Below are 22,309 nucleotides of genomic sequence, written 5' to 3' on the forward strand. Positions count from 1 at the left end.
TTTGCTTTTGGTTAGCGTATTGGTAAACCAGTCATTGTGTTTTATTGGCCATGATTAACTGCTTGCCATATTGAGGCTTATTCAGTGAAGCTCAATCCAGGTATATCAAAACTAGGCAGAATTGTGTTTTGATAAATTGTGAACAGAGCCTTTATCATATGCATACTGACGTGTTAGGAGTAGCGTAGGCTTGTTTGGTACATGTTTGTAGAAATGCATTCTTTCCTTCAAGAACTATAGGTTGCCCCAAACCTCAGGCACCATAGTTTCATACCATAAGCAACTCTTTATATAGCAGGTACTACTTGGGGAAAGGTAAATGCTGAATGCATCTGTGCCCAACTGTCTCCCTTCCTTGAATTCCTGTCATCACCATCTGACTGTTGCAAGCCATAGTTTGCCTCAACTACCCTTGCTTAGGATTACATATTTAAATAAACAAACAAACAAACAAATGATGGTGTATGAACTGTAATGGCTGGTTGGCTTCACACAACCTGCTAATTCAAAAACATATTTTAATTTAACAATGGGACAGCAGCAGATCCTTGACCTGTTCTTGGTTGTAAGCACATACAACCTGCCTATAGTTGTCTCTTAAACAAATCAACAGTGTTGACTAAGCCTATCCATACTGCATTACAAGTCCCTGTCTGTATTGTGTTCAATATCTGTGTCACAGGTAATCTAGACAACACTTTAATTATGCAAAGCCATGTAGCACTAACGGCTACCAAAGCACAAACATTGATACTAATGCAGTACGATTGCAACAGAGCCCTGTTTTAACCTAACTTTAATAAAGAGTAAGAGTACAAAACAGCCTGCATCTTTCATCATCATTCTTCCAATAGCACCAACACATAGAGCCAAATATCTTGGGATATACTGTATAATTGCCATTATCAGGTGGCATGGAAAATCTGAACCAGATCCATGTTGGTCTCTATTAAAACAGTGCAAATCCTTGAAATAGCTCTTGTGGAATGCACAGGGGGAGGCTGAAGAGCCCAGTTGTTCCTCTCCTCCTTTACATAGCACAATCTTTTTCCATATCCAGCCTGCCTGCTCAAAAGCCAAGTGAGCAGCAGCAGCTGCTGCTGCCTTTCTTTCACCATGGAGACAGCTGTCTTGATTTAGCATCATTGTGTACCATTGCCTGGAATCAAGACAAGGTGGAGAATGTGGGACACAAAGGGAGAATGAGAGACGAGGAGGAAGGATGGGCAGATTTGCATTTAAAAACTGGTCCAGACCAAGCAGGTTATACTTTGTTGTTGTTAGCTGCGAAGTCGTGTCCGACTCATCGCGACCTTATGGACAACGTTCCTCCAGGCCTTCCTGTCTTCCACCATCTTCTGGAGTCCATTTAAGCTCACGCCTACTGCTTCAGTGACTCCATCCAGCCACCTCATTCTCTGTCGTCCCCTTCTTCTATTGCCCTCGATCTTTCCCAGCATTAGGCTCTTCTCCAGTGAGTCCTTCCTTCTCATTAGGTGGCCAAAGTATTTGAGTTTTAGCTTCAGGATCTGGCCTTCTAAAGAGCAGTCAGGATTGATCTCCTCTAGGACTGACCGGTTTGATCGCCTTGCAGTCCAAGGTTATACTTAGCACCCCTGTATCAAACTATTGATTTAATTGTTAAACAAAACATACTTTGGCTTAATATGTGAACTAATTCAGAAGATTATGAATTCTAATGCCTCTAAGGACCAGTTCTGAAAGATTCCAAATATGGCCCCTTATTTAGTAAATCAGAGCTATGGGGAAGATGGGAAAAAGTGGTATTTCAACACCAACATACTATTCCAGCCTGATGTTGTACAGTACTTTTGTTGTTCTGCCACAGCCAGGGTCTTTAACATTTCATATATCAAACAGATCAGTATTTCTCAGTACCTGGTTTGAGGTATGCTTCTTCCTTTCAGCTTTGGAGTCATTCTTGCCATCTAACGTCAAGAAACTATTATCCACAATTGTCTTTGACCTAAGGGAAATCCCATTACATTATTCTTATTTCATAAAAAAATAGATTTTTTCACATTAAAAGATTCAGCCAAGTTGAATGAATTTCCGAGTAAAGCATGCCCTTAAAGATACTTAAGAAACAATTGTGGCTTTGCTACTTCAATGCTCTACAGCAGGGGTGTCAAACTGGTGGCCCGTGGGCCAGAAGCGTCATGTGCGGGCCACGCCCACCCCAGCTCTGCACAGGCAAAAATGTCGCGATACGTCACGACATGTCACATGATGCGATCGAGTTTGACACCCGTGCTCTACAGCCTTCCCTGGCTGCATAGGACCAGAGGCTTAACAACCACTGAAAAAACACTCATAAAATTGGACCACTCAACTTACAACCATAATGGCTTACGATGGAAATTCTGGTCCCAAATGAGGTTGTAAATCGAGGATTACCTGGACCTTAAACTACGCTTACTATCTGGTTATTCATTCATGTATCTCACACATCGTAAAAGGTCCATATGATAGTATAATGATACCTATATCAGCATAGAGCCATGGTGGCACAGTGATTAGAATGCAGTATTGCAGACTATCTCACTGCTCACTCCAGGAATCCTGACTGGCTCAAGGTTGACTCAGCCTTCCATCCTTCTGAGGTCAGTAAAATGAGGACCCAGATTGTTAGGGGCAATATGCTGACTCTGTAAACCACTTACAGAGTGGTTTATACTATGGATACATAACAGTGGTGGGATTCAGCCAGTTTGCACCAGTTTGGCAGAACCTGTAGCTAATGTTTTGTTGCCCAGGCCCAGAACGGACTTCTGGAAGTGGCATTCACATAGAGAACCGGTTGTTCACATATTTGAATCGCACCACTGATACATAGTGTATTTCATATACTATGAAGTGGTATATAAGCCTAAGTGCTATTGCTATTTCCTACCTGGAATTCAGTTCCTTGAGTTCCCAATCCAACTTGGCCATTACTGAAAATTCTGGAAGCTAAATATCACATCTTTGGAGGTTAAGAAAATGTGAGTATTCAAATTTGCCTCTACAAAGTACTGTGCATTATAGACCAACACAATTGAACTTGTTAATGTGCAGTAATGACAGATTTTCCTTTTATTTTGAAGTGTTCTGCATCATTTTACAGCCTTCGGTGTACTGTTCAGTCACAAAGATCTTCTGGCTACCGTCACAAAAGGTTGTCAAAGAGACTTTGGAGCAGCAGAAGTGAAGCAACTCCATCTTTTTGCTTTCACAAGTGAGGAGAGCCCACTACTTTGCAGGGGTATGCTTTGTATGAATCTTCAACACAGCAAAGCACCTCTTTGAAGTTTTGCACAAGCCTAATACTGTGCAGTATCTTAAGACGACTGAACATTTTGACACAGCCAAGAATGTGACCGAAAAGTCCACTCTTCTCACAGGCAACATTCTTCTAATTTCATTTGACTAAATCCTTTCCTAACCTCTAATTAGTGGAGAATAGTCCCATCTTTTCAAATTTTTACAATGGCAAAAACTTCAGTTCTGCCCCAAAGCACAGCTGGGTACATATGTCAAACAGAGAAGAAAAAAATTACACATAATTACTCCAAGGGATAATTATAGGGATATACCAAAAGATAGGAAAAAGGAAGGAAATATAAACGGCATTGTAATATATGGGCAAACAAAATACGAGACAAATACTTAGTGCAGGGGTAGGCAACCTTGGCTCTTTTATGACTCGTGGACTTCAACTCCCAGAATTCCTGAGTCAGCATGGCTGATTCAGGAATTCTGGGAGTTGAAGTCCACGAGTCATAAAAGAGCCAAGGTTGCCTACCCCTGACTTAGTGGAATGCATAATGTGTTCATATATGCAATAAGAAAAATGCAATAAGGGCAAATGCTTGTTATTGGATTGGACAAGCATGGAATCTTGAATCAGTTTATGATAGAACAAAGTGAAGAAATTGCACATATCTACTGAGATCTAAATTATGACTACAAAAGTAGTATTCTTGGCTCTCACCAAGCTCCATGTATCATCTGACTTAAATTTTACGGTTGTTTTAAGATTGAAAAATGTTGCATCATCTTTATTTCCAAAAATGATCTTGAAGTTGATTGTAGATCAAGAGGCATTCTTAGAAAATAAAAAAGGATAAGGGGCTATTACAGTAGAGCTCCATGCAGCCATTTTGTGAGCGAGCCAATGTCAAGCTCTCAAAATGTGCTACTTAGCCTCTGAGACCTGGGAACTGCTCTCTTCATGTAATTTTTCTGCAGAATTATTATTTGGGAAACCAGCAAAATCCCAACATTTCTTTCAAGTTTCAAATGGCTTCATTTCATTTTCCAACAGTAATGTTTTGCTGCTTTAAGAAAGAGAAGAGGAATCCATGCACTTCTATACAGGACTATTCACAATTCCAAATATATGTCATTCAAAGAATTAAAACCAGATGTTCTAGAAACAAGAAGAGCAAGAACCTATGAACAATTAGGAGAAATGTGTAATTGCACCCAGATTAGCTTATAGTACTTCCAGCCCTTCTGCACTTTCAAAGGAAGTGCTTGGCATCTGCAAATTAGTCAGGCACACACAGAGATGTGGTGGTTGGACTTGCACAAATGTTCTTGCTCCCTCCCTATTGGGCTGGGATGCCAGCCACTGGGAAAGACAGATGCAAAAGAGAAAACCAGGTCTTACAGAAGAGGGAGAAACTGGTTCAAAGTTTATCCAATATATGTGGATGAATTCAAAGGTCTCCAACATTCACAAAATATCTTGTCATTTTTCTCTAATAGAGATTTAACTATTCATCTACTCTAAACGTTCCATCTAGTTGATTTCAGATGAATCTAGTTCATTACCGTGCAATTGCAACTTTTTTCTGATCTTCAAAATAGTCAGCCTCATTAAATGAAATTTGTGGCACTCCAAAGCCTGGTTTTCCAGATTTCTTCTTTTCTTCTGTTCCATTTTCATTTTCTGAACTGTAAGAAAGTAATATCATTTGTCAGGGCTAAAAAAATATAAAGCAATAGTCTCAAAACTTAAATTACAATTTAAGATAAGGGAACTTTGGGTTGTGAATACTATTTGGGATGTTAAAGGTTAAACTTGGATACTATAATTAACATCAAAATTAGACAAAATTTAACAGCAGGATATAGATCTACCTTACTGAAATTGGATTGAGAAAATCTTCTTTAATTGACTATGCTATTCCTAGAAATTTGTTAGTTTAAATACATTGTATTGAATGTTGAGGGAAATAGAGAAGGATACTATGATAATGTAACCTGAACTATGTATTGAAAACTCTGTTATTCAATTGATGACTACCCAGGTATCATGATGCTTTCTAAGTATATAAGCTGTAATTTGAAAAACTAATAAAACTTGTGGGTTTTTTAAAAAAATGTCTCATTGAAAAAGCTTCTCCTTCTATGGTTTTTCTTTCTGATCCCCTGAGATAGTAAGTCTTTAATACTGACATACTGTAGATAAACTGTCTTTTATGCATGGCAGGGGGAAAGGAAAGAAAATAGCCAATTATGAAATCTGCCTATTACTACTGCTATTTGAGAATATTATCATCATTGTTTCTGTTAAAATATTTTCTAGGTGGAAAGACCAGTCATTTTTGAACGATTTGACTTGTTTGGAAGAACTAGCCATAAAAATAAGCGATGACAAAACCTACAAGCATTGATGTCTCTGCAAGAGAGCAAACGACCTCATGTGTCCTGTTGTGACAGAAGTAAAGTACATAATCTTTATCACTTGCATGATGATATCAGAGTATGTATGATATCATTATGGATCTTACCAGATACCTACAACCTTTGTTTTTGGGATATTATCCCCTTTTATTCATACCTCACAGAGCTTGTACAGAGCTGCTGTCCTAGCAATATTTTCCAAAATGATTTTTTTCAGTTTGCAATAGCATAGGCAGAGTTCAAAATCCCAAATCATGACTAGTGCACATGCAAAAGATATTTAAATTGCAATAGAAAGACAGGCTGCTTTTGGGAATCTATTGAGGTAATTAGTTGATTTCAGAAATGACTAGCTTAAATAGAATCTGGCTGCAGGGGTACTCCAATTTTTTTGTATTTTAGCAGTTTAATTCCATAATTGGCCCTTATAGATCATTGGGAAATAAGTCCTTCCACACCTTTCTATGTGATTTCTTCCAAAATGCAGAATCTGTTGGTAAAATATAAATTGCAGCTTCTGTAGATAGAGCTAGTTAGGGTGAAAAAAGAATTACTATATGTAGGTAGGTAGGTGGGTATCTCTGTGTATATATATTTAACAGCAATATTCAGTTAATTAACAGCAATATTCAGTTAATTGGTGTTTTTAGTCAAAACCTGGTTAATCGGTGTTTTCAGACAAAAGAAATAAAAAGAGCTGAAGATTTATAATGAATTTTGAATCTGCTATGTTGTCTAAACTGCCTAATATATATAGAATGATCCAGGAAAGAAAATTATTTAGCTCTAATTGTGAGCTGTAAGACACATAATTCGATTTCCGGTTTGCCATGCAGCCGCTATGGCTGGCTGGAAGACTTGTTCTCTCTCCCCCGTCCAGTTTCACATCGCTGGGGAGCCCTGAAAAGGGCCAAAAGTCACCCTGAAGAGGCGACCAGCAAGGAGGGGCGCTCGCTGGATCACGGGAGAGCCACAACTCTCCCACTGGACCTGGCAATCCCTCCAAACTGGCAGACGAAAGGACCATCCATAATGGCTCATCCCTAGGCTGTGAACAGCCCAAGCCACATTTTCCACCAGTCAATTCTTAAAGCAGCGCAGAAGCGACTGGGTGAGATCTACCTCTTTTACACCCTAACTACTTTCTGTACCTCTTTAAGCTGCTAAGCATTTCCCCCCCTGCGGTGAGGGAAGGGGGATTTCAGCCCTCCCTCCAGAAAGAGCAGCGACTAAATACCCAGGGGCGTTTTAAACGTTGAAAAAGTAACTGAATCGCAATTGGAACTTTATTTCTCAAAGCATGTTGGAAATCTGGATTCTTTCTTATGACAAAAAGAAAGAAAAACTAAAAAGATTAAGAGAACTTTGGGACTCAAAGGGAAGCTTTAAAAGGGGCCTGGCTGACTGCCTAGGGAAATAGATAAGATACATAACCTTGAGAACTTTGAAACAACATCTGTGAAAGGCTTTGTGTTCCCTATCTAGAAAAAAAAATCTTTCTTTTGGATTTTCTAAGTGTAAAGCCTTTAGTTTAAAATACCAACATGGAAGAAGACCAGGAACAAAATTTACTTATAGATGAAGATCAACAAACTCTTGCTATGTTAAAAAACACTAATCCAAATTCTTACCACAACCAATGAAATACTAAGAGGCTATGTGAAGGAACAAGAAGACAGCCCAGATATGAAAGCCCAAACTTTGACCACAATTAAAGAACCATCTATACAAAAGACAATAGAAAAAAAATGAAGCATTCAAGTACCATGACAGAAGAATCTACTATTAAACAAATATTGATATTTGAAAATCCAGAAAAGACATTGACAGCCTGGAAAAAGGAAAAGGTTTCTTATACAACTCAGAAGGAACTAGAGGATCTAGAAAAAGAACAGTTGAATGAGAAGACAAACAATTCAGAACAACTATGTTGATATGGAAGAATAAAGAGACGACCCACAACTAGACCTACAAGTCCTCTCAAAAAAATGGCGATCGGATGGTTTTGCCAATATCAATTAATATACCTGATATTATAAAGAGATTGGTTCGATGATCCAAAAACAAAGACATGGAAGATGATTTGGCAAAGGAAAAAAGCTAGAATAAGACTCAAGAAGAATGGAGTTTCGACCATCTTATTGAAATGTGAAACAAAATGTACTTAAATAGATAAGATGTGTATGTTGAACAGAAGACATTGTTATGAACTGAGATAAAGAAAAAAAATGTGGTCATTAAAATTTAGCAGTATAAATACTAATAACTAATCTGAATATAGATTTGTGCATAAAGGTCATGTAAAGGTGAATAATGTAGATAAGCTAAAAACGTATTGTTGAAAGTAATAAATAGGTCTACATGGAATGTTAAAAACGAAAATTATCAGTTTAAGCAAGAGACAGCAGATATAAAGAGGAAGAGAGGAAGCATTAAATACTGAAATAAAAAGAAATTTTGATTATTACTTAAAAAACAACAACTGAAAATTAGCAAAAAGGAAGGATATCATATTGTATCCTTAACTTGTTGGCATGGAGGGTGAGAAGTTAAGTAAACAGGATGTGTATTTTGAATATTAGATTTTCTGAGGAATGGTGATAGGTGAATTGGGAGTATACTAAAAATCTTGGCAATGATAAATATCAAACGTTAAATCTAAATGTTAGTGGAAATTAAAATTGAAAAATCTATTAGGTCATTGATTGTCTAAAAGATTTTATGTTAAAACAGTTAGAAAAGGTGTAAAAACTATGAATATATGTAAGAAAGTTATTTTCTATGTGATGGATAGGATAAAACTTGTCTTTTAATTTACAAATAAACAGTATATATGAAAGGAAAAAGAGAGGAAATATTTATGGTAGCAATTTGAAATCTGTACTAATGATATCTGTATGTAATTGAATTACTACTACCCAGCCACCATGTTGCTTTTCAAATATGTGAATGTAAAATCAGAAAATTAATAAAACTTGTATTAAAAAAGACACATAATTCACTAAATCTGGTGAAGTTTAAAACCTTTAGAAATTGCTTTAGCTGAAAAATTATCAAAAGACATTGAAAACTTTATAATGAAAGATAGGTTCAGTAAATTTAGTAACCTTTGTTAGTTATTTTATTATTTTTTTGCTAATACACTACTCTCATCTATATGTACAAATGGAAGTGAGTGTTTAAAAATCTCAAGACAATAGGTAGAGAGGCAGACAAGTGGATAAATAAAATTCTGCTTAACAGGGCACCTTAAATAGATAAACTAAAAGTCCATGTTTTTTTCTTGAAGGCTGATGTTTCCTCATATCATATTAAAGACAAGCTTTAATTCATTATTTATTTATTTATTTATTTTTATTCCATTTATATCCCGCCCTTCTCCGAAGACTCAGGGCGGCTTACAAGCTTAGCAGTAGCCTTCATTCTATGTATATGCCTGCTTATTAGGGCTTTCACACACACCCCAAGCAGCATTATTACAAAGTCAGCTTAATTGCCCCCAACAATCTGGGTCCTCATTAGCTCCTGATTATGAGAGTATTTGAGAATAATTCTTAACAAAATGCTAATCACGAATGCCAAGAAAAAGATATCATTTTAATGATGATAAATTTGATGTCTTAATGTGTTCCGTGTTTTCGTTGAAATCCGTAATACTGGGAAGACCCAACACATGCAGAAGTACTAGGCTGGACAATGTTAAACCACAATTTTACTCAAGCCTCCTCAGAACAAGATGACATGAAACAGTCATACTTCTAAAGCAGAAAGATGCAATGTTGAGTGAAACAACATTCGACGAAATGCCTTCAACAGAAAAGTTACATTTGTTTGGTTGAGTAAATTGTGCTTAATTTATTGCTTAACAGGTGAAAAAACATACTGCTCAATTTGACACATATCTATTCAGAAGTAAGTGCCCTTAATTATGTACAGACCGGATACAGATACCTACCTGGGAAAAATTCCCATCAGTGAGATTCACTGTTGAATAAATATATTTAGGTTTGTATTACCTGTTGTGTTTTGTATTAGTCCTAAGGCATGACATTTATTGTATTTTTGGATTCAGAGTACTCCCTACTAAAGACTCCTGCAAATACACATTCAAATGTTTAGTTAATTATACTTCCACTGCCAATTTGTACACTTTATTATCAGGAAGACTGTTCATTATTTCCCCCTGTACTCATACAGTACAAATACATTATATTTATTTTGGCCAGCAGAAATAATAATTTAAGTAACCCTCTTCTTTGCTTCTTCTTGTTCTGAACTATGATATACAAGACTGTTTTAAAGATGAAAATTACATAAATAGCTGGGCTTAAAAGTATATATTCAGAAGAAATTCTATTTGCCTATAATCATCCTATTGCAGGAGAAAAACTGACAGAAATGCAGGCTAGACCCTTAAATGTGAAGATATAGTGTAAAATAAGCTGAAACCTGAACAATTTTCTTATAAATACATGAACATAGAAGCCAGTTGAATAGAACACTTTTCCCTGTTTCATACCTTCTTCTATTATGGACAGAAATATTTTTTTTGTTAAGATATCCTTATTAGTTTTGTAGACTGAAATCTTACCTGATACAAAATATGGATTCCTTAGATTCTAGGTATCCATTATTATTATTATTATTTATTTAATTTATATACCGCCCTTCTCCCTAGGGACTCAGGGCGGTTCACAGGGCATATATAAATAACAGTACAAAAGTTAAAAAAAAGATTAAACCAATGCCCAGTTAAAAAACAATAATACAATACTAAAACAGCAATTTAAAAACCCATAATCCCCCATCAGGCCAGACCAGCTAGTTCAAATAAGTGGGTCTTCAGACCGCGACGGAAGGTTCGGAGGTCTGATGTCATCCGGAGCTCCACCGGCAGTTGGTTCCATAATGCCGGAGCGCCCACAGAGAAGGCCCTCCCCCTGGGGGCCGCCAGTTGGCATTCCCTGACCGGAGGCACCCTGAGGAGGCCCTCTCTGTGGGAACGCACAGGGCGGAGGGGAGTTGACGCCGGCAGCAGGTGGTCCCCGAGGTAACCCGGACCCATGCCATGTAAGGACTTAAAGATCATAACCAAGACCTTGAACCTCACCCGGAAGACAACTGGTAGCCAATGCAGCTCGCGGAGCAAAGATGTAACATGGGAGTACCGGGAAACTCCCAAGACAACTCTCGCGGCCGCATTCTGTACCAGTTGGAGCCTCCGAGTGGTCTTCAAGGGAAGCCCCATGTAGAGAGCATTACAGTAGTCAAGGCGAGAGGTCACGAGCGCATGAGTGACCGTACACAGGGCATCCCGGTCCAGATAGGGCCGCAACTGGCGCACCAGGCGAACCTGGGCGAACCTGGGCGAAATCTGGTTAATCTTGGTTTAGCTGAATTATAATGAGGATTGTGGCTGTGTCTTGCCTCAATCTTGTTTTAGTAATCTGGGAAACTTCAAGTTAACTTCAATATACTATTTCACAATGAACTATTAAATTATAGTTACCAGGCTTAGGACAAACTAGGACTTTAACTTTTTAAAACCCACCTATTTTATGCTATCAAGGACAACTGAGATAAGAAGGTCGAGTGCAAATTTGACAATTGTGAGCAGATCTCTGTTTTGTATATTTGCCCTGAGCAGTTTTTATTGGGTCGATATTCCTACATAGCACCTTTAGTGAACTTTAGACCAGTTATTAAATGGTTAATGTTTATCATTTCATCTGTTGAAGGACAAATGTTGTTTGCTTTGGCTGTCCACTGATAATATTTACACTATTTGCACTTATTAAGAGCTCAGTTTGGACTAGGGGTACTCCTAGTTCTGGAAGCAGTTAGTTTTTTTTAGAAGTGATTATCAAATCTTATGAGACTAAAAACCCCACAGTATTTATAAATGCCTGTAGTCCATAAATCAACTCAATATGCAAACTTTAAAAACTGAATGGAATAAGAAATTCATTTTATTTAAAAATGGGGAATTGTTTTAAATCCTCTAGATCTTTTAACAGACTAATATACTCCACTGTATTTGTTAGAAAAAGAATGAGTACAACACCAGGGTATTGGAGATGCAATGAAAATAATGTCTTGTGCAAACATTATGTTTTTGTGATGACCTAATTTTTTTATGGGAATAAGTCATTAGTTTAATTTGATTTTGACACAGACTTTAATATTCACAGATAGACATATTCCTTTTGTTTTTTTCTATTTGGTTAAATAAAGACTAATAACAATAATTGTCCAGATCAGGGGTGCAAAAATCCCAAAGATCACTAAATGACAGTATAGGAGATAGTTTTCAGTCTCTTTGCTGCTGCTTCATCCCAATTTTTGTATCTGATAGACCTAACTAATGAAAGAAACCAAGTTTATAAATATGAAGCTTGGTTTGACTTTGAAATCATTACCAGTCACATTGTATCCAGGTGATATATTATTAAATTTATTATTAAATTATTCAATCATGCTGAATATTCCATATACAGAATATAACTTCTGTTCATTAAGCAGAAAATTTGTCTATAACCTTAGAGAGACAGGATAAAATATAAATACATTTATAACTGCTTTAAAGATTGGAAGCTCCTTCTTTATATGTTTACTCTTTTATTATTTCTTTACTTGACTTTTTCTTTCTTATCACTTTCATTTTTCTTTACTTTTTTTTTAAAAAAAAGTATTGTTTTTACTTGGTAAACACCTTCTTTAATAAAAAAATAATTTAATAAAAGCAGAAAATCCATGTGGTTGTTAGGAGTAGCTCAATGGCACATAATCAACCAGTCAACAAGGAGCATGTATACTGAACTGAAATTCCAGTTATGCGCACAAATCTCCTTGTGACCCCTAGGTGGGCCACAATATCATCACAGTGGGTCCACAAAGGCTTGAAGAAATGTTATGATTTAAATCTTGGAGTGTCTGTGGCCACAAAAGGTATTTAAACAGGATCTATGGTGAAGAAAAGATTGAGAACCACTGTCCTACAAGATTCCCCACTTTCCTTTTGCTATCCCTGAATACATCTATGGAAATATTGGCTATGAGGAAAGCATTGTGTATTATTTATTAATCTGTCTATAACTGCTCTTCAAAGAAAGAACTTTGCCTTTCCCTTATTCAGCAATGAAACAGTTTCACAGATTCTGAGATAATGTTAACAACTTTTGAGGGATGAGAATCTATACTGTTATGAAGCAAATGGAAAAGTCTGCTGTAGCTTTTGCATCAGGATTGCTGCTGACTGCAGAGAAGATGCGTATGGTACAATTTCCAATGCTGAAATCTAGCTGCACTGGCTTTAGATTAAATAAAAATAAAAGTCTTTGTTTGTAAACTTGTACTGCAAGGGTCTTCATTTAAACCAAATACATTTTTCATTTACACTAATGATGTTCTCAGATTTGATTTATGGGACCTTGAAGACTGGAAGCCCCAACTGTACTTATTAGGATATACTGTAGGTAGAAAGCTTGGAATCCTCACTTTAAAGTTGATGACAAAGATTAACATTCTTCTAGTGAGATGATACCACTCTAATGGCAGAAAGTGAAGAAGAACTAAAGAGCCTCTTGTTGCGGGTGAAGAAGGAGAGTGCAAAACTTGGGTTGAAACTTAACATTAAGAAAACCAAGATCATGGCATCCGGCCCTCTCAATTCCTGGCAAATAGATGGGGAAGAAATGGAGGTAGTAACAGATTTTATTTTCCTGGGCTCCAAGATCACTGCAGATGGGGACTGTAGCCAAGAAATTAAAAGACGCTTGCTCCTGGGGAGGAAAGCCATGGCAAATCTAGACAGCACACTAAAAAGCAGAGACATCACCCTGTCAACAAAAGTGCGTATAGTCAAGGCTATGGTCTTCCCAGTTGCAATGTATGGCAGTGAAAGTTGGACCATAAAAAAGGCTGAGCGCCAAAGAATTGAGGCCTTTGAACTATGGTGCTGGAGAAGACTCCTGCGAGTTCCTTGGACTGCAAGGCGATCAAACCGGTCAGTCCTAGAGGAGATCAACCCTGACTGCTCTTTAGAAGGCCAGATCCTGAAGCTAAAACTCAAATACTTTGGCCACCTAATGAGAAGGAAGGACTCACTGGAAAAGAGCCTAATGCTGGGAAAGGTTGAGGGCAATAGAAGAAGGGGATGACAGAGAATGAGGTGGCTGGATGGAGTCACTGAAGCAGTATGCGTGAGCCTAAATGGACTCCAGAAGATGGTAGAGGACAGGAAGGCCTGGAGGAATGTTGTCCATAGGGTCGCGATGGGTCGGACACGACTTCGCAGCTAACAACAACAAGTGAGTTACCCAAAGTAAAATTAAATTAAGAGCTTTAGAGCATTTAATTTAATTTAATTTAATTTAATAATATTTATATACCGCCCTTCTCCCTGAGGACTCAGGGCGGTTCACAGGGCAGAATAAAATACCAAATACAAACATTAAAAAGAGATTAAATGATTGCCCAAGTTAAAACAATAGGAATACAATTCTAAAAACCCCAAGATAAAATTAAAACACCAAAAATAAAACAACCCCACCGATCCCCATCAGGCTAGGCCGGCTTGTACAAACAAAAACGTCTTGAGATCGCGACGAAAGGAGCGAAGATCGGGCGCCATCCGGAGCTCTACCGGTAGCTGATTCCACAGCTCCGGAGCGCCCACAGAGAAGGATCTCCCCCTGGGGGCCACCAATCGACATTCTCTGATCGGTGGCACCCTGAGGAGGCCCTCTCTGTGGGAACGCACAGGGAGCTTGATGCCGGCAGCAGATGTTCCCTAAGGTACTCCGGCCCCATGCCATGGAGGGCTTTGAACACCGTTACCAGTACCTTGAATCTCACCCGGAAGACAACTGGCAACCAATGCAGCTCACGGAGCAGAGGTGTAACGTGGGAGTATCGGGAGACTCCCAGCACAACTCTCGCGGCTGCATTCTGTACCAGTTGGAGCTTCCGGGTGGTCCTCAAGGGCAGCCCCATGTAGAGAGTGTTGCAGTAGTCCAGACGAGAGGACACGAGCGCATGAGTGACCGTGCACAAATCATCCCGGATAAGATAGGGCCGCAACTGGCGCACCAGGCGAACCTGGGCGAAGGCCCCCATAGTCACAGCTCCTATATGGTCTTCCAAGGTGAGCCGTGAATCTAGGAGGACTCCCAAGTTGCGAGCCCTATCTACGGGGGGTAATAGTTCACCCCCCATAGCCAGAGGTGGAATGTCCGAATAAACCCGGGATGAAGGTATGCAAAGCCACTGTTGTGACTCAGGGCCAGCCTGTGGGTCCGACAGCCGGCTCCGATGTATCGGATGACTCAGATGAGGGGGAGGAGGGAGACGAACCGGCTGATGATGGTTTGGAGGCTTTGCAGAGCCCTCAGCAGGGGACCTCTTCTCAGCTGCGTGAGCCCGATAGTGCAGAGGATGATGACCCACAGCTGGCCCTGTTCAAGGACGCCCGACGCAGGAGGCAGTCGAGCAGGAACAAACAAAGAAAGGCTGTGGGACTCCTCGGGAGGAGGCTCAGGGAGACCACGCCCTGAGCTCTCAATAAAAGGAGTGTTTGGGGAGGGGCTGGTTGCTGAAAGCAACTCTTCCGCTTGAGGAGTCAAGCTCTAGTGTTTTTGTTTCTTGTTATGTTAATTGTGTATTAAATCTTGGCAGACGCCTTTTAGCCTTGGACGCTCTCCAGTCTCTTCTATCTGAATAGGGGTTTGCCTTACTACAAGGCCAGAAGAGGGCTGGTTCAGAACAGCCACTCAGTCTTGTCGGGGTTGAGTTGAAGTCTGTTCCTCCCCATCCAGACCCGAACCGCCTCCAGGCAACGGGACATCACGTTGAGGGCATCACTGGGGTGGATTGGGGTCGAAAGGAAAAGTTGGGTATCATCAGCGTACTGATGATACCCAACTCCAAAGCCACGAATGATCTCACCCAGCGGTTTCATGTAGATGTTGAACAGGAGAGGCGAGAGGACCGACCCCTGAGGAACTCCACAAATGAGAGACCTCGCGGTCGACCTCTGCCCCCCTGCCAACACCGACTGCGAACGTCCCTGGAGATAGGAGAACCACTGTAAGACTGTGCCTCCCACTCCCAGTCCCCTGAGACGCCGCAGCAAGATACCATGGTCGATGGTATCGAAAGCCGCCGAGAGGTCTAATAGGACTAGAACAGAGGAATATCCCCTGTCCCGAGCCCTCCAGAGATCATTCACCAGCACGACCAATGCCGTCTCCGTGCTGTGCCCGGGCCTGAAACCCGATTGGTACGGGTCTAGATAATCCGCTTCATCCAGGACCAGAGGGAGCTGATGCGCCACCACACTCTCAACAACCTTCGCAAGAAAGCGAAGGTTGGAGACAGGACGAAAGTTGTTCAATACAGCTGGGTCCAAGGCAGGCTTCTTGAGGAGAGGCCTCACCACCGCCTCCTTCAAGACGGCGGGGAAGCTACCCTCACTCAGAGAAGCCGATATAACTGCCTGGAACCAGCTGCGTGTCCTCTCCCGGGCTGCATAGACCAGCCAGGAAGGGCACGGGTCCAATAAACATGTGGTGGTGCTCAGCCTCCCCATGATCCTGTCCACTTCCTCCGGAGTCACAGAATCAAACTCATCCCAGGTGATATCGACAAGACCGCCCGTGTCCTGATCGTCAGACTCTGCCCAGTCAGAGTCCAGACCGGTCCGAATCCGAGCGATTTTGTCCGACAGATGTTGGTTAAACTCCTCGGCACGACCCTGCAAGGGATCCTCCCTCACCTCCTGATTTAGGAGGGAGCGAGTCACCCTAAACAGGGCGGCCGGGCGATTATCTGCGGACGCGATAAGGGTGGCGAAGTGGTTAGACCTCGCCTCCCTTATCGCAGCGAGATAAGACCTAATGTAGGCTCTTAGTCGCAATCGGTCGGATTCGGATCGGCTGGACCTCCAACCGCTCTCTAGGCCCCGTCTCCGACGCTTCATCTCCCGGAGCTCCGCAGAGAACCATGGAGCTCGACGGGATCTGCACCGGGTCAGGGGCCGCAGGGGTACAACTCGGTCAAGAGCCTCAGTGGCCGTCCTTTCCCAGGCTTCCACTAAGGCATCTGCCGAGCTGTGAGCAAGGGAGGCAGGTGGGGACCCCAGCGCCGCCTGGAACCTCTGGGGATCCATTAAGCGTCTGGGCGGTACCATTTAATTGGTTCCAAACACCCACGGCGGGGGGTGGCAACACGGAAGACCAGCCGCAGGAGATGATGATCGGTCCATGACAGGGGCATAATAATTGGAGAGCCCCCACCAAGATCATCTAACCACCGTCCAGACAAGAAAACTAGGTCAAGGGTGTGGCCTCCCTCATGAGTCGGTCCCGAAATTACTTGCGTCAGGTCCATGGCCGTCATGGAAGCCATGAACTCCCGAGCCAACTCAGATGATCCTCCCAGCGATGGTAGGTTGAAGTCCCCCAAAACTATAAGTTTCGGGAACTCAACCACCAGCCCAGAGAGGACATCGAGCAGCTCAGGCAGGGCTGCTGCTGCGTGACTAGGCGAAAGGTACACCAGCAGCAAGCCCAACTGCGCACCAGGGCCGCATCTCAAAAAGAGAGACTCACACCCGACTATCTGGGGAACGGTGGCCTCCCGTAGACACAAGGTCTCCCTCATAACAACAGCCACTCCCCCACCCCTACCCTGAGCCCGAGGCCGGTGCAGCACCCGGAAACCTGGTGGGCAAAGATCAACCAGAGGAATACCGCCCTCTGGGCCCAACCAAGTTTCCGTGATGCAAGCCAGGTCCGCCTGCTCACCCTCGACCAAGTCACGGACGAGAGGAGCCTTATTAACGACCGACCTGGCATTCAAGTACACCAGCCGGAGCTCAGGAGGCTGCACGTCCTCACTCCCTGGACCTCGGGGCGGAACCAGAGGGTCGGAGTGCCTCACCGCTTGTAAGCAGCGGAGAGGCCTTCCCTGAGATCGATACGGCCCTCTGTTCCTACACCTGCTGCCATTCCCTGCCGTCGTGGGGATGGATAGTCCCACGACTGGCCCTGGAGCCCCAGAAGCGACCGACCCCCGCTCCTCCCCCCCGCGATCCGCCTCAGCACTAGCCTGAACAGAGGTTGTCGGACTGCCCCCCTCGTCCGAACAACCAAGAAAAGAACCCTCCCTCCTCCCTAACCCCCAAAATTTTTTTGACAAAAAGCAAACCAAGGACCTCTTGTTAGGTTTACGTCGGAGGCCCACACCCGTGCCCAGCCATCTCTCAGGATCCCAATAAATGGGCCCTTCCTCGAGATTGTACTCGGCTGGAAAGGCGGGCCGCCTCCAGGAAGGGGGAGCACCCCTGAGGGCGAGCAAGTCCGTAGAGGAGTACCTAAAACAAGGCATAAGAGCAGTCCAGATATAGGCAGTCCATAATCAATTAATTAAGGAGGGACCAAACAGAGAACAAATAGGTGTCCCGAGCCTCCACCCAGCCACTGCCACTCAGCTGGGTGCCACCCCAGGACAGGCCAACCACCGTCCTCTCACGACAGTTGGAGAGCCTATTCCTGGGGGAATGGTCCGAAACATCCATCCTGGGTACAGCATGTCCCCTAGAGCTCTCACCTCTAGGGGCAGCAGATGTAAGTTCAAGCCACCCTCTCACGGTGGCTAGTACCCAGGGAACTCTGAATCCTTTGGGGACGATATGTGAATGACAATAAGCAACAGTCCGAAGGCAGAGATGTGATAGTATATTACACCATCAAAGTCTGCACTACTAAATAGCCGAATCCTCCGTTGCTCTGCCTTTCGAGAAGATTGATCATGGCCAGTTCTGCAGTCATTGGGGTCTTCCAAATTATCTAATTCTTTTAGGTCCAAAAATCCAATGGCACCAACCAAAGTCACAACTGGTGCCACGGAAAACATAGGTCTTTCAAGGGACCACTGGGCTCCACTGGGATCCACCGGAGTTAACCGGCTAGCCCAGGAACCTTCGAGGCCACCAACAGCAGTGAGGGTACCAGGCCATCTAGAAAGAGTAAAGCAAGCAGAGGAAGAGACAAGTTGAGTGCAGCGTCGCCGCTGAGCCGCCAGGGCCGCTGCCACCTCCGGAGCGCTGCTGCAGACGCCGCTGCCATTGCTGCCGCCGCCAGGACGCTGATGGAACCGAGAATAATCCAGCCCTTCCCGCCGCCGATGGAAAACGGGCCAAAAAGGCTCAGGCGGGAACGGGCAAGCGGTCAGGCAGACGACCCAGCAAACAATCGATGATAAGGAAGGCCTAGAGAGGCCCTGGAGCAACGTCGCCGCCGCCGCCGTCACCGTCGCCATCGGAACGAGCCAAGAACGCCGCCGCCGCCACAGCCGAGGCAGACCAAGCCGACCACAGAAGCGGCCCGAAATGGCCCGAAACGCCTCCGCCGAGACCGCTAGCAGCCAGGGACCATCCGAGGACGCCGGCTCCGCCACCGCCGAAGACGCCGCTGCCGAGACCACCGGCCGCCGAAACTGCCAGGTACCGCGAAAACAGCCCGGAAAACGCCCGAGGCAGCGGAAAGGCGCCGCAAACATCCAGTCCGGGAAAGCAGCAGAACCGACAGCAAAACAGCAGTCCAACACCCTTCAGCTGCCAAATCATTGCCCTCACTATCCCCCCAACCCAGAGGGTATAAACACCCCTGGGGGGCTCCTAGGACGCCTATTTTCTGAGACTTGCAGAGCTCACTCTAACAGATCCGCCTGCACGTCCGCCATCTTTTAGCCTTTCCAGATGGTAGGATGGGTGCCAGAAAAATTTACTTCATTGTGCACCTTACCTCTGAGGCCTGACCATTGATCTATTGCAATAAGTTGTTATTCCAGCAAGAATAGCAAACAGAACTGAAAGGAAGCAAGGTTTTTACATAAGAAAAGGTTAAAGTTTTCCTTCAGATGAGTTTCTTTCCTGGTAACTGTTAATTAAGTCCAAAATCTTATTGAAAAAGCTTTAATATTCCAATTTTATCTGGACCCCTTAGTCTGTTTATAACTTTCTAGGATCCAACTCTTATTTAGTGTTTTGCTATTTATTTCCGATTTAAATTCTTAAGGTTTATTTTATTCAATATTTTCAAACTTGTCATTCCAAAGGGCTTTAATACCGGTAGCTTAGAGGTTTATGAACTTAGTGCCTTTGAAAGTCTCTACTGCGGTTGTGAGCAAGATAGCTAATCCTATCATTACCCAGTGCTCAAACTGAGAGAAAACTGTGCCCTGCATTCTGGTCATGAGGAATAGCTGTCCAGAATATATGTGGGCGATCTCCTGTCTTCTCCTTATCTAAGGAAGTTCCAAGAAAATGGTCTGCTTCTTGGTTCCTTGGTCTTTGCTGCTTTTGTAGAGCTGCCTTCAGTTCATTATACCTTCCCCGGAAGATTATCATTTTAAGACAACTCAGCTATGAAAAATGATCAGAGTTGACTTGTTGACTTTTCAAGTGGACTTTCTCCATTGTGACTGGGGGGGCCTTTGCCCAGGTTCGCCTGGTGCACCAGTTGCGACCCTATCTGGACCGGGATACCTTGCGTACAGTCACTCATGCGCTTGTGACCTCTCGTCTAGACTACTGTAATGCTCTCTACATGGGGCTGCCCTTGAAGTCCACTCGGAGGCTCCAACTGGTGCAGAATGCAGCCACGCGAGTTGTACTGGGAGTTTCCCGATACTCCCATGTTACACCTTTGCTCCGCAAGCTGCATTGGCTGCCGGTTGCCCTCCGGGTGAGATTCAAGGTGTTGGTAATGACTTACAAAGCCCTACATGGCATGGGTCTGGATTACCTACGGCAACATCTGCGGCCGGCGTCAACTTCCCTCCGTCCAGTGCGCTCCCACAGAGAGGGCCTCCTCAGGGTGCTTCCGATCAAAGAATGCCGATTGGTGGCCCCCAGGGGGAGGGTATTCTCTGTGGGCGCGCCAGACCTGTGGAACCGCTTGCCGGTTGAGCTCCGGATGGCCCCCGACCTTCGCTCCTTCTGGCGCGATCTAAAAACTTATTTATTTGAGCAATCTGACCTGGTCTGATGGGTTAGGGTTGGGGTTTTAATATGTTTTTAATTATTGTTTTAAGTTTTAAATTTGGGCATTATATTTAATTGTTTTTTAACTTTTGTATTCTGTTTTTATATTTATTGCCCTGTACACCGCCCTGAGTCCTTTGGGAGAAGGGCAGTATAAAAATATAATAAATAAATAAATAAATAAATAAATAAATAAATAAATAAATAAATAAATAAATAAATTGTGGTTTTTGACACATTGATTGATTTATTTAGAACACTTATATGGCCACCTGAGCCAGTTTGGTGTAGTGGTTAAGGCATCTGACTAGAAACTGGGAGTCTGCGTTCTAGTTCCACCAAAGGCACAAAGCTAGCTTGGGACAGTCACTTTCTCTCAGTTCTAAAATGGAGGCAATGGCAAACCACTTCTGAAAAACCTTGCCAAGAAAACTGCAGGGCCTTGTCCAGGCAGTCTCTGAAGATCAGATATGATTAAATGAAATTTAAAAAAAAATGCCATTGAAATGTTTAGTGTGAATAGGTTTTTAAAAACTATTGCAAGGTATTTAAGGGGAGTAACAAAATGATCTTAGGCTTTTTGTAATCACTTTGACTCATTTACCAGCAGTGAACTGAAGAGGCTACTATTTCCCCATTACTTTTTTGCCTTCCAGAAAGTTTTCCGTAATATCAACTCAATTCTGCTTTTAAAGGCAAATGGACATATCTGAAAACATAATACTGACTGCACTACAACAACCATTTCTAATTTGATCATTTTTAATTTAATTTGTGAAAATACCTATGAAGGAAGCCATTGTTTGCACATTTAACCAAAATAATACTTAAAAATGGGCCATCAACCTCACATAGGGCAAAGATACCATGTTGCTAATCTCTTACTGCAACTGAAAATTGGCTTTATACTGTGTACACATTTTGGGAATTGCAATATTGAATCTGGCAGTTACAGGTTCCTACAAGAAAACAGGCAAGTCTTACTGAATTTTATAGAGTTTATTTTTATGTAAGTATAACACGCAGCCTAAGTATCGAGGATTATATTGCTCATTTATTTATTCATTTTACTCATGTCCCACCACAATATATTGAATCTTAAATTATTATTGTTAGAAATCACTGGCCTGTTGACATTTTCCTTAAACAATGTAGTTTCATCCTGAGTTGTATATCAAATGTGTTTCAAACGACAGGTCTGAACTGAATCTCAGTAGAAAGCTGTTGATCAAAATATATAGCACTCTAAAAGAGCTTCAAAGTGTGCAAGTGTATGCATTTTTCCAAGGCGACATGAAAGCTTAACTGTCTGTTTATTTCTTTATGCAACCTGTCAGGAAAAATATAAGAGGAGAAACGAAAGTGAGAAAGCACTTGCCACTTCAGATGACATCTGAAATTAAACTGGCAATCTTTGGAACAAAAAGGTATGATTTGCTCTAGAGTACAAAATGTTGCATTGCTTACTTGAGATAGTAAATTCAACTGGACTAGGTGCAAAGCCAGCAATCGAACATGAATGGTTAAAATTTTCACAGCAGTGGGGCAAATAATTTACAAGAACTGATG

General features: G+C 42.3%; 1 protein-coding gene across 1 annotated transcript in view; it reads right to left on the bottom strand.

The window, feature by feature from the left end:
- GRAMD2B (GRAM domain containing 2B) overlaps positions 1-22,309 on the bottom strand; it is a 44,449-nt gene that overhangs the window by 17,755 nt on the left and 4,385 nt on the right. Inside the window, exons 2-3 of the mRNA XM_083354531.1 lie at positions 4,840-4,962; positions 1,900-1,987 (exon numbers count right to left, since the gene is read on the bottom strand). Coding sequence (XP_083210657.1) covers positions 1,900-1,987; positions 4,840-4,962 — 211 coding nt within the window. The remainder of the gene's footprint in view (positions 1-1,899; positions 1,988-4,839; positions 4,963-22,309) is intronic.

The sequence above is a fragment of the Vipera ursinii genome, assembly GCF_947247035.1.
Source record: "Vipera ursinii genome assembly, chromosome: 2".
Classification (NCBI taxonomy): Eukaryota; Metazoa; Chordata; class Lepidosauria; order Squamata; family Viperidae; genus Vipera; species Vipera ursinii.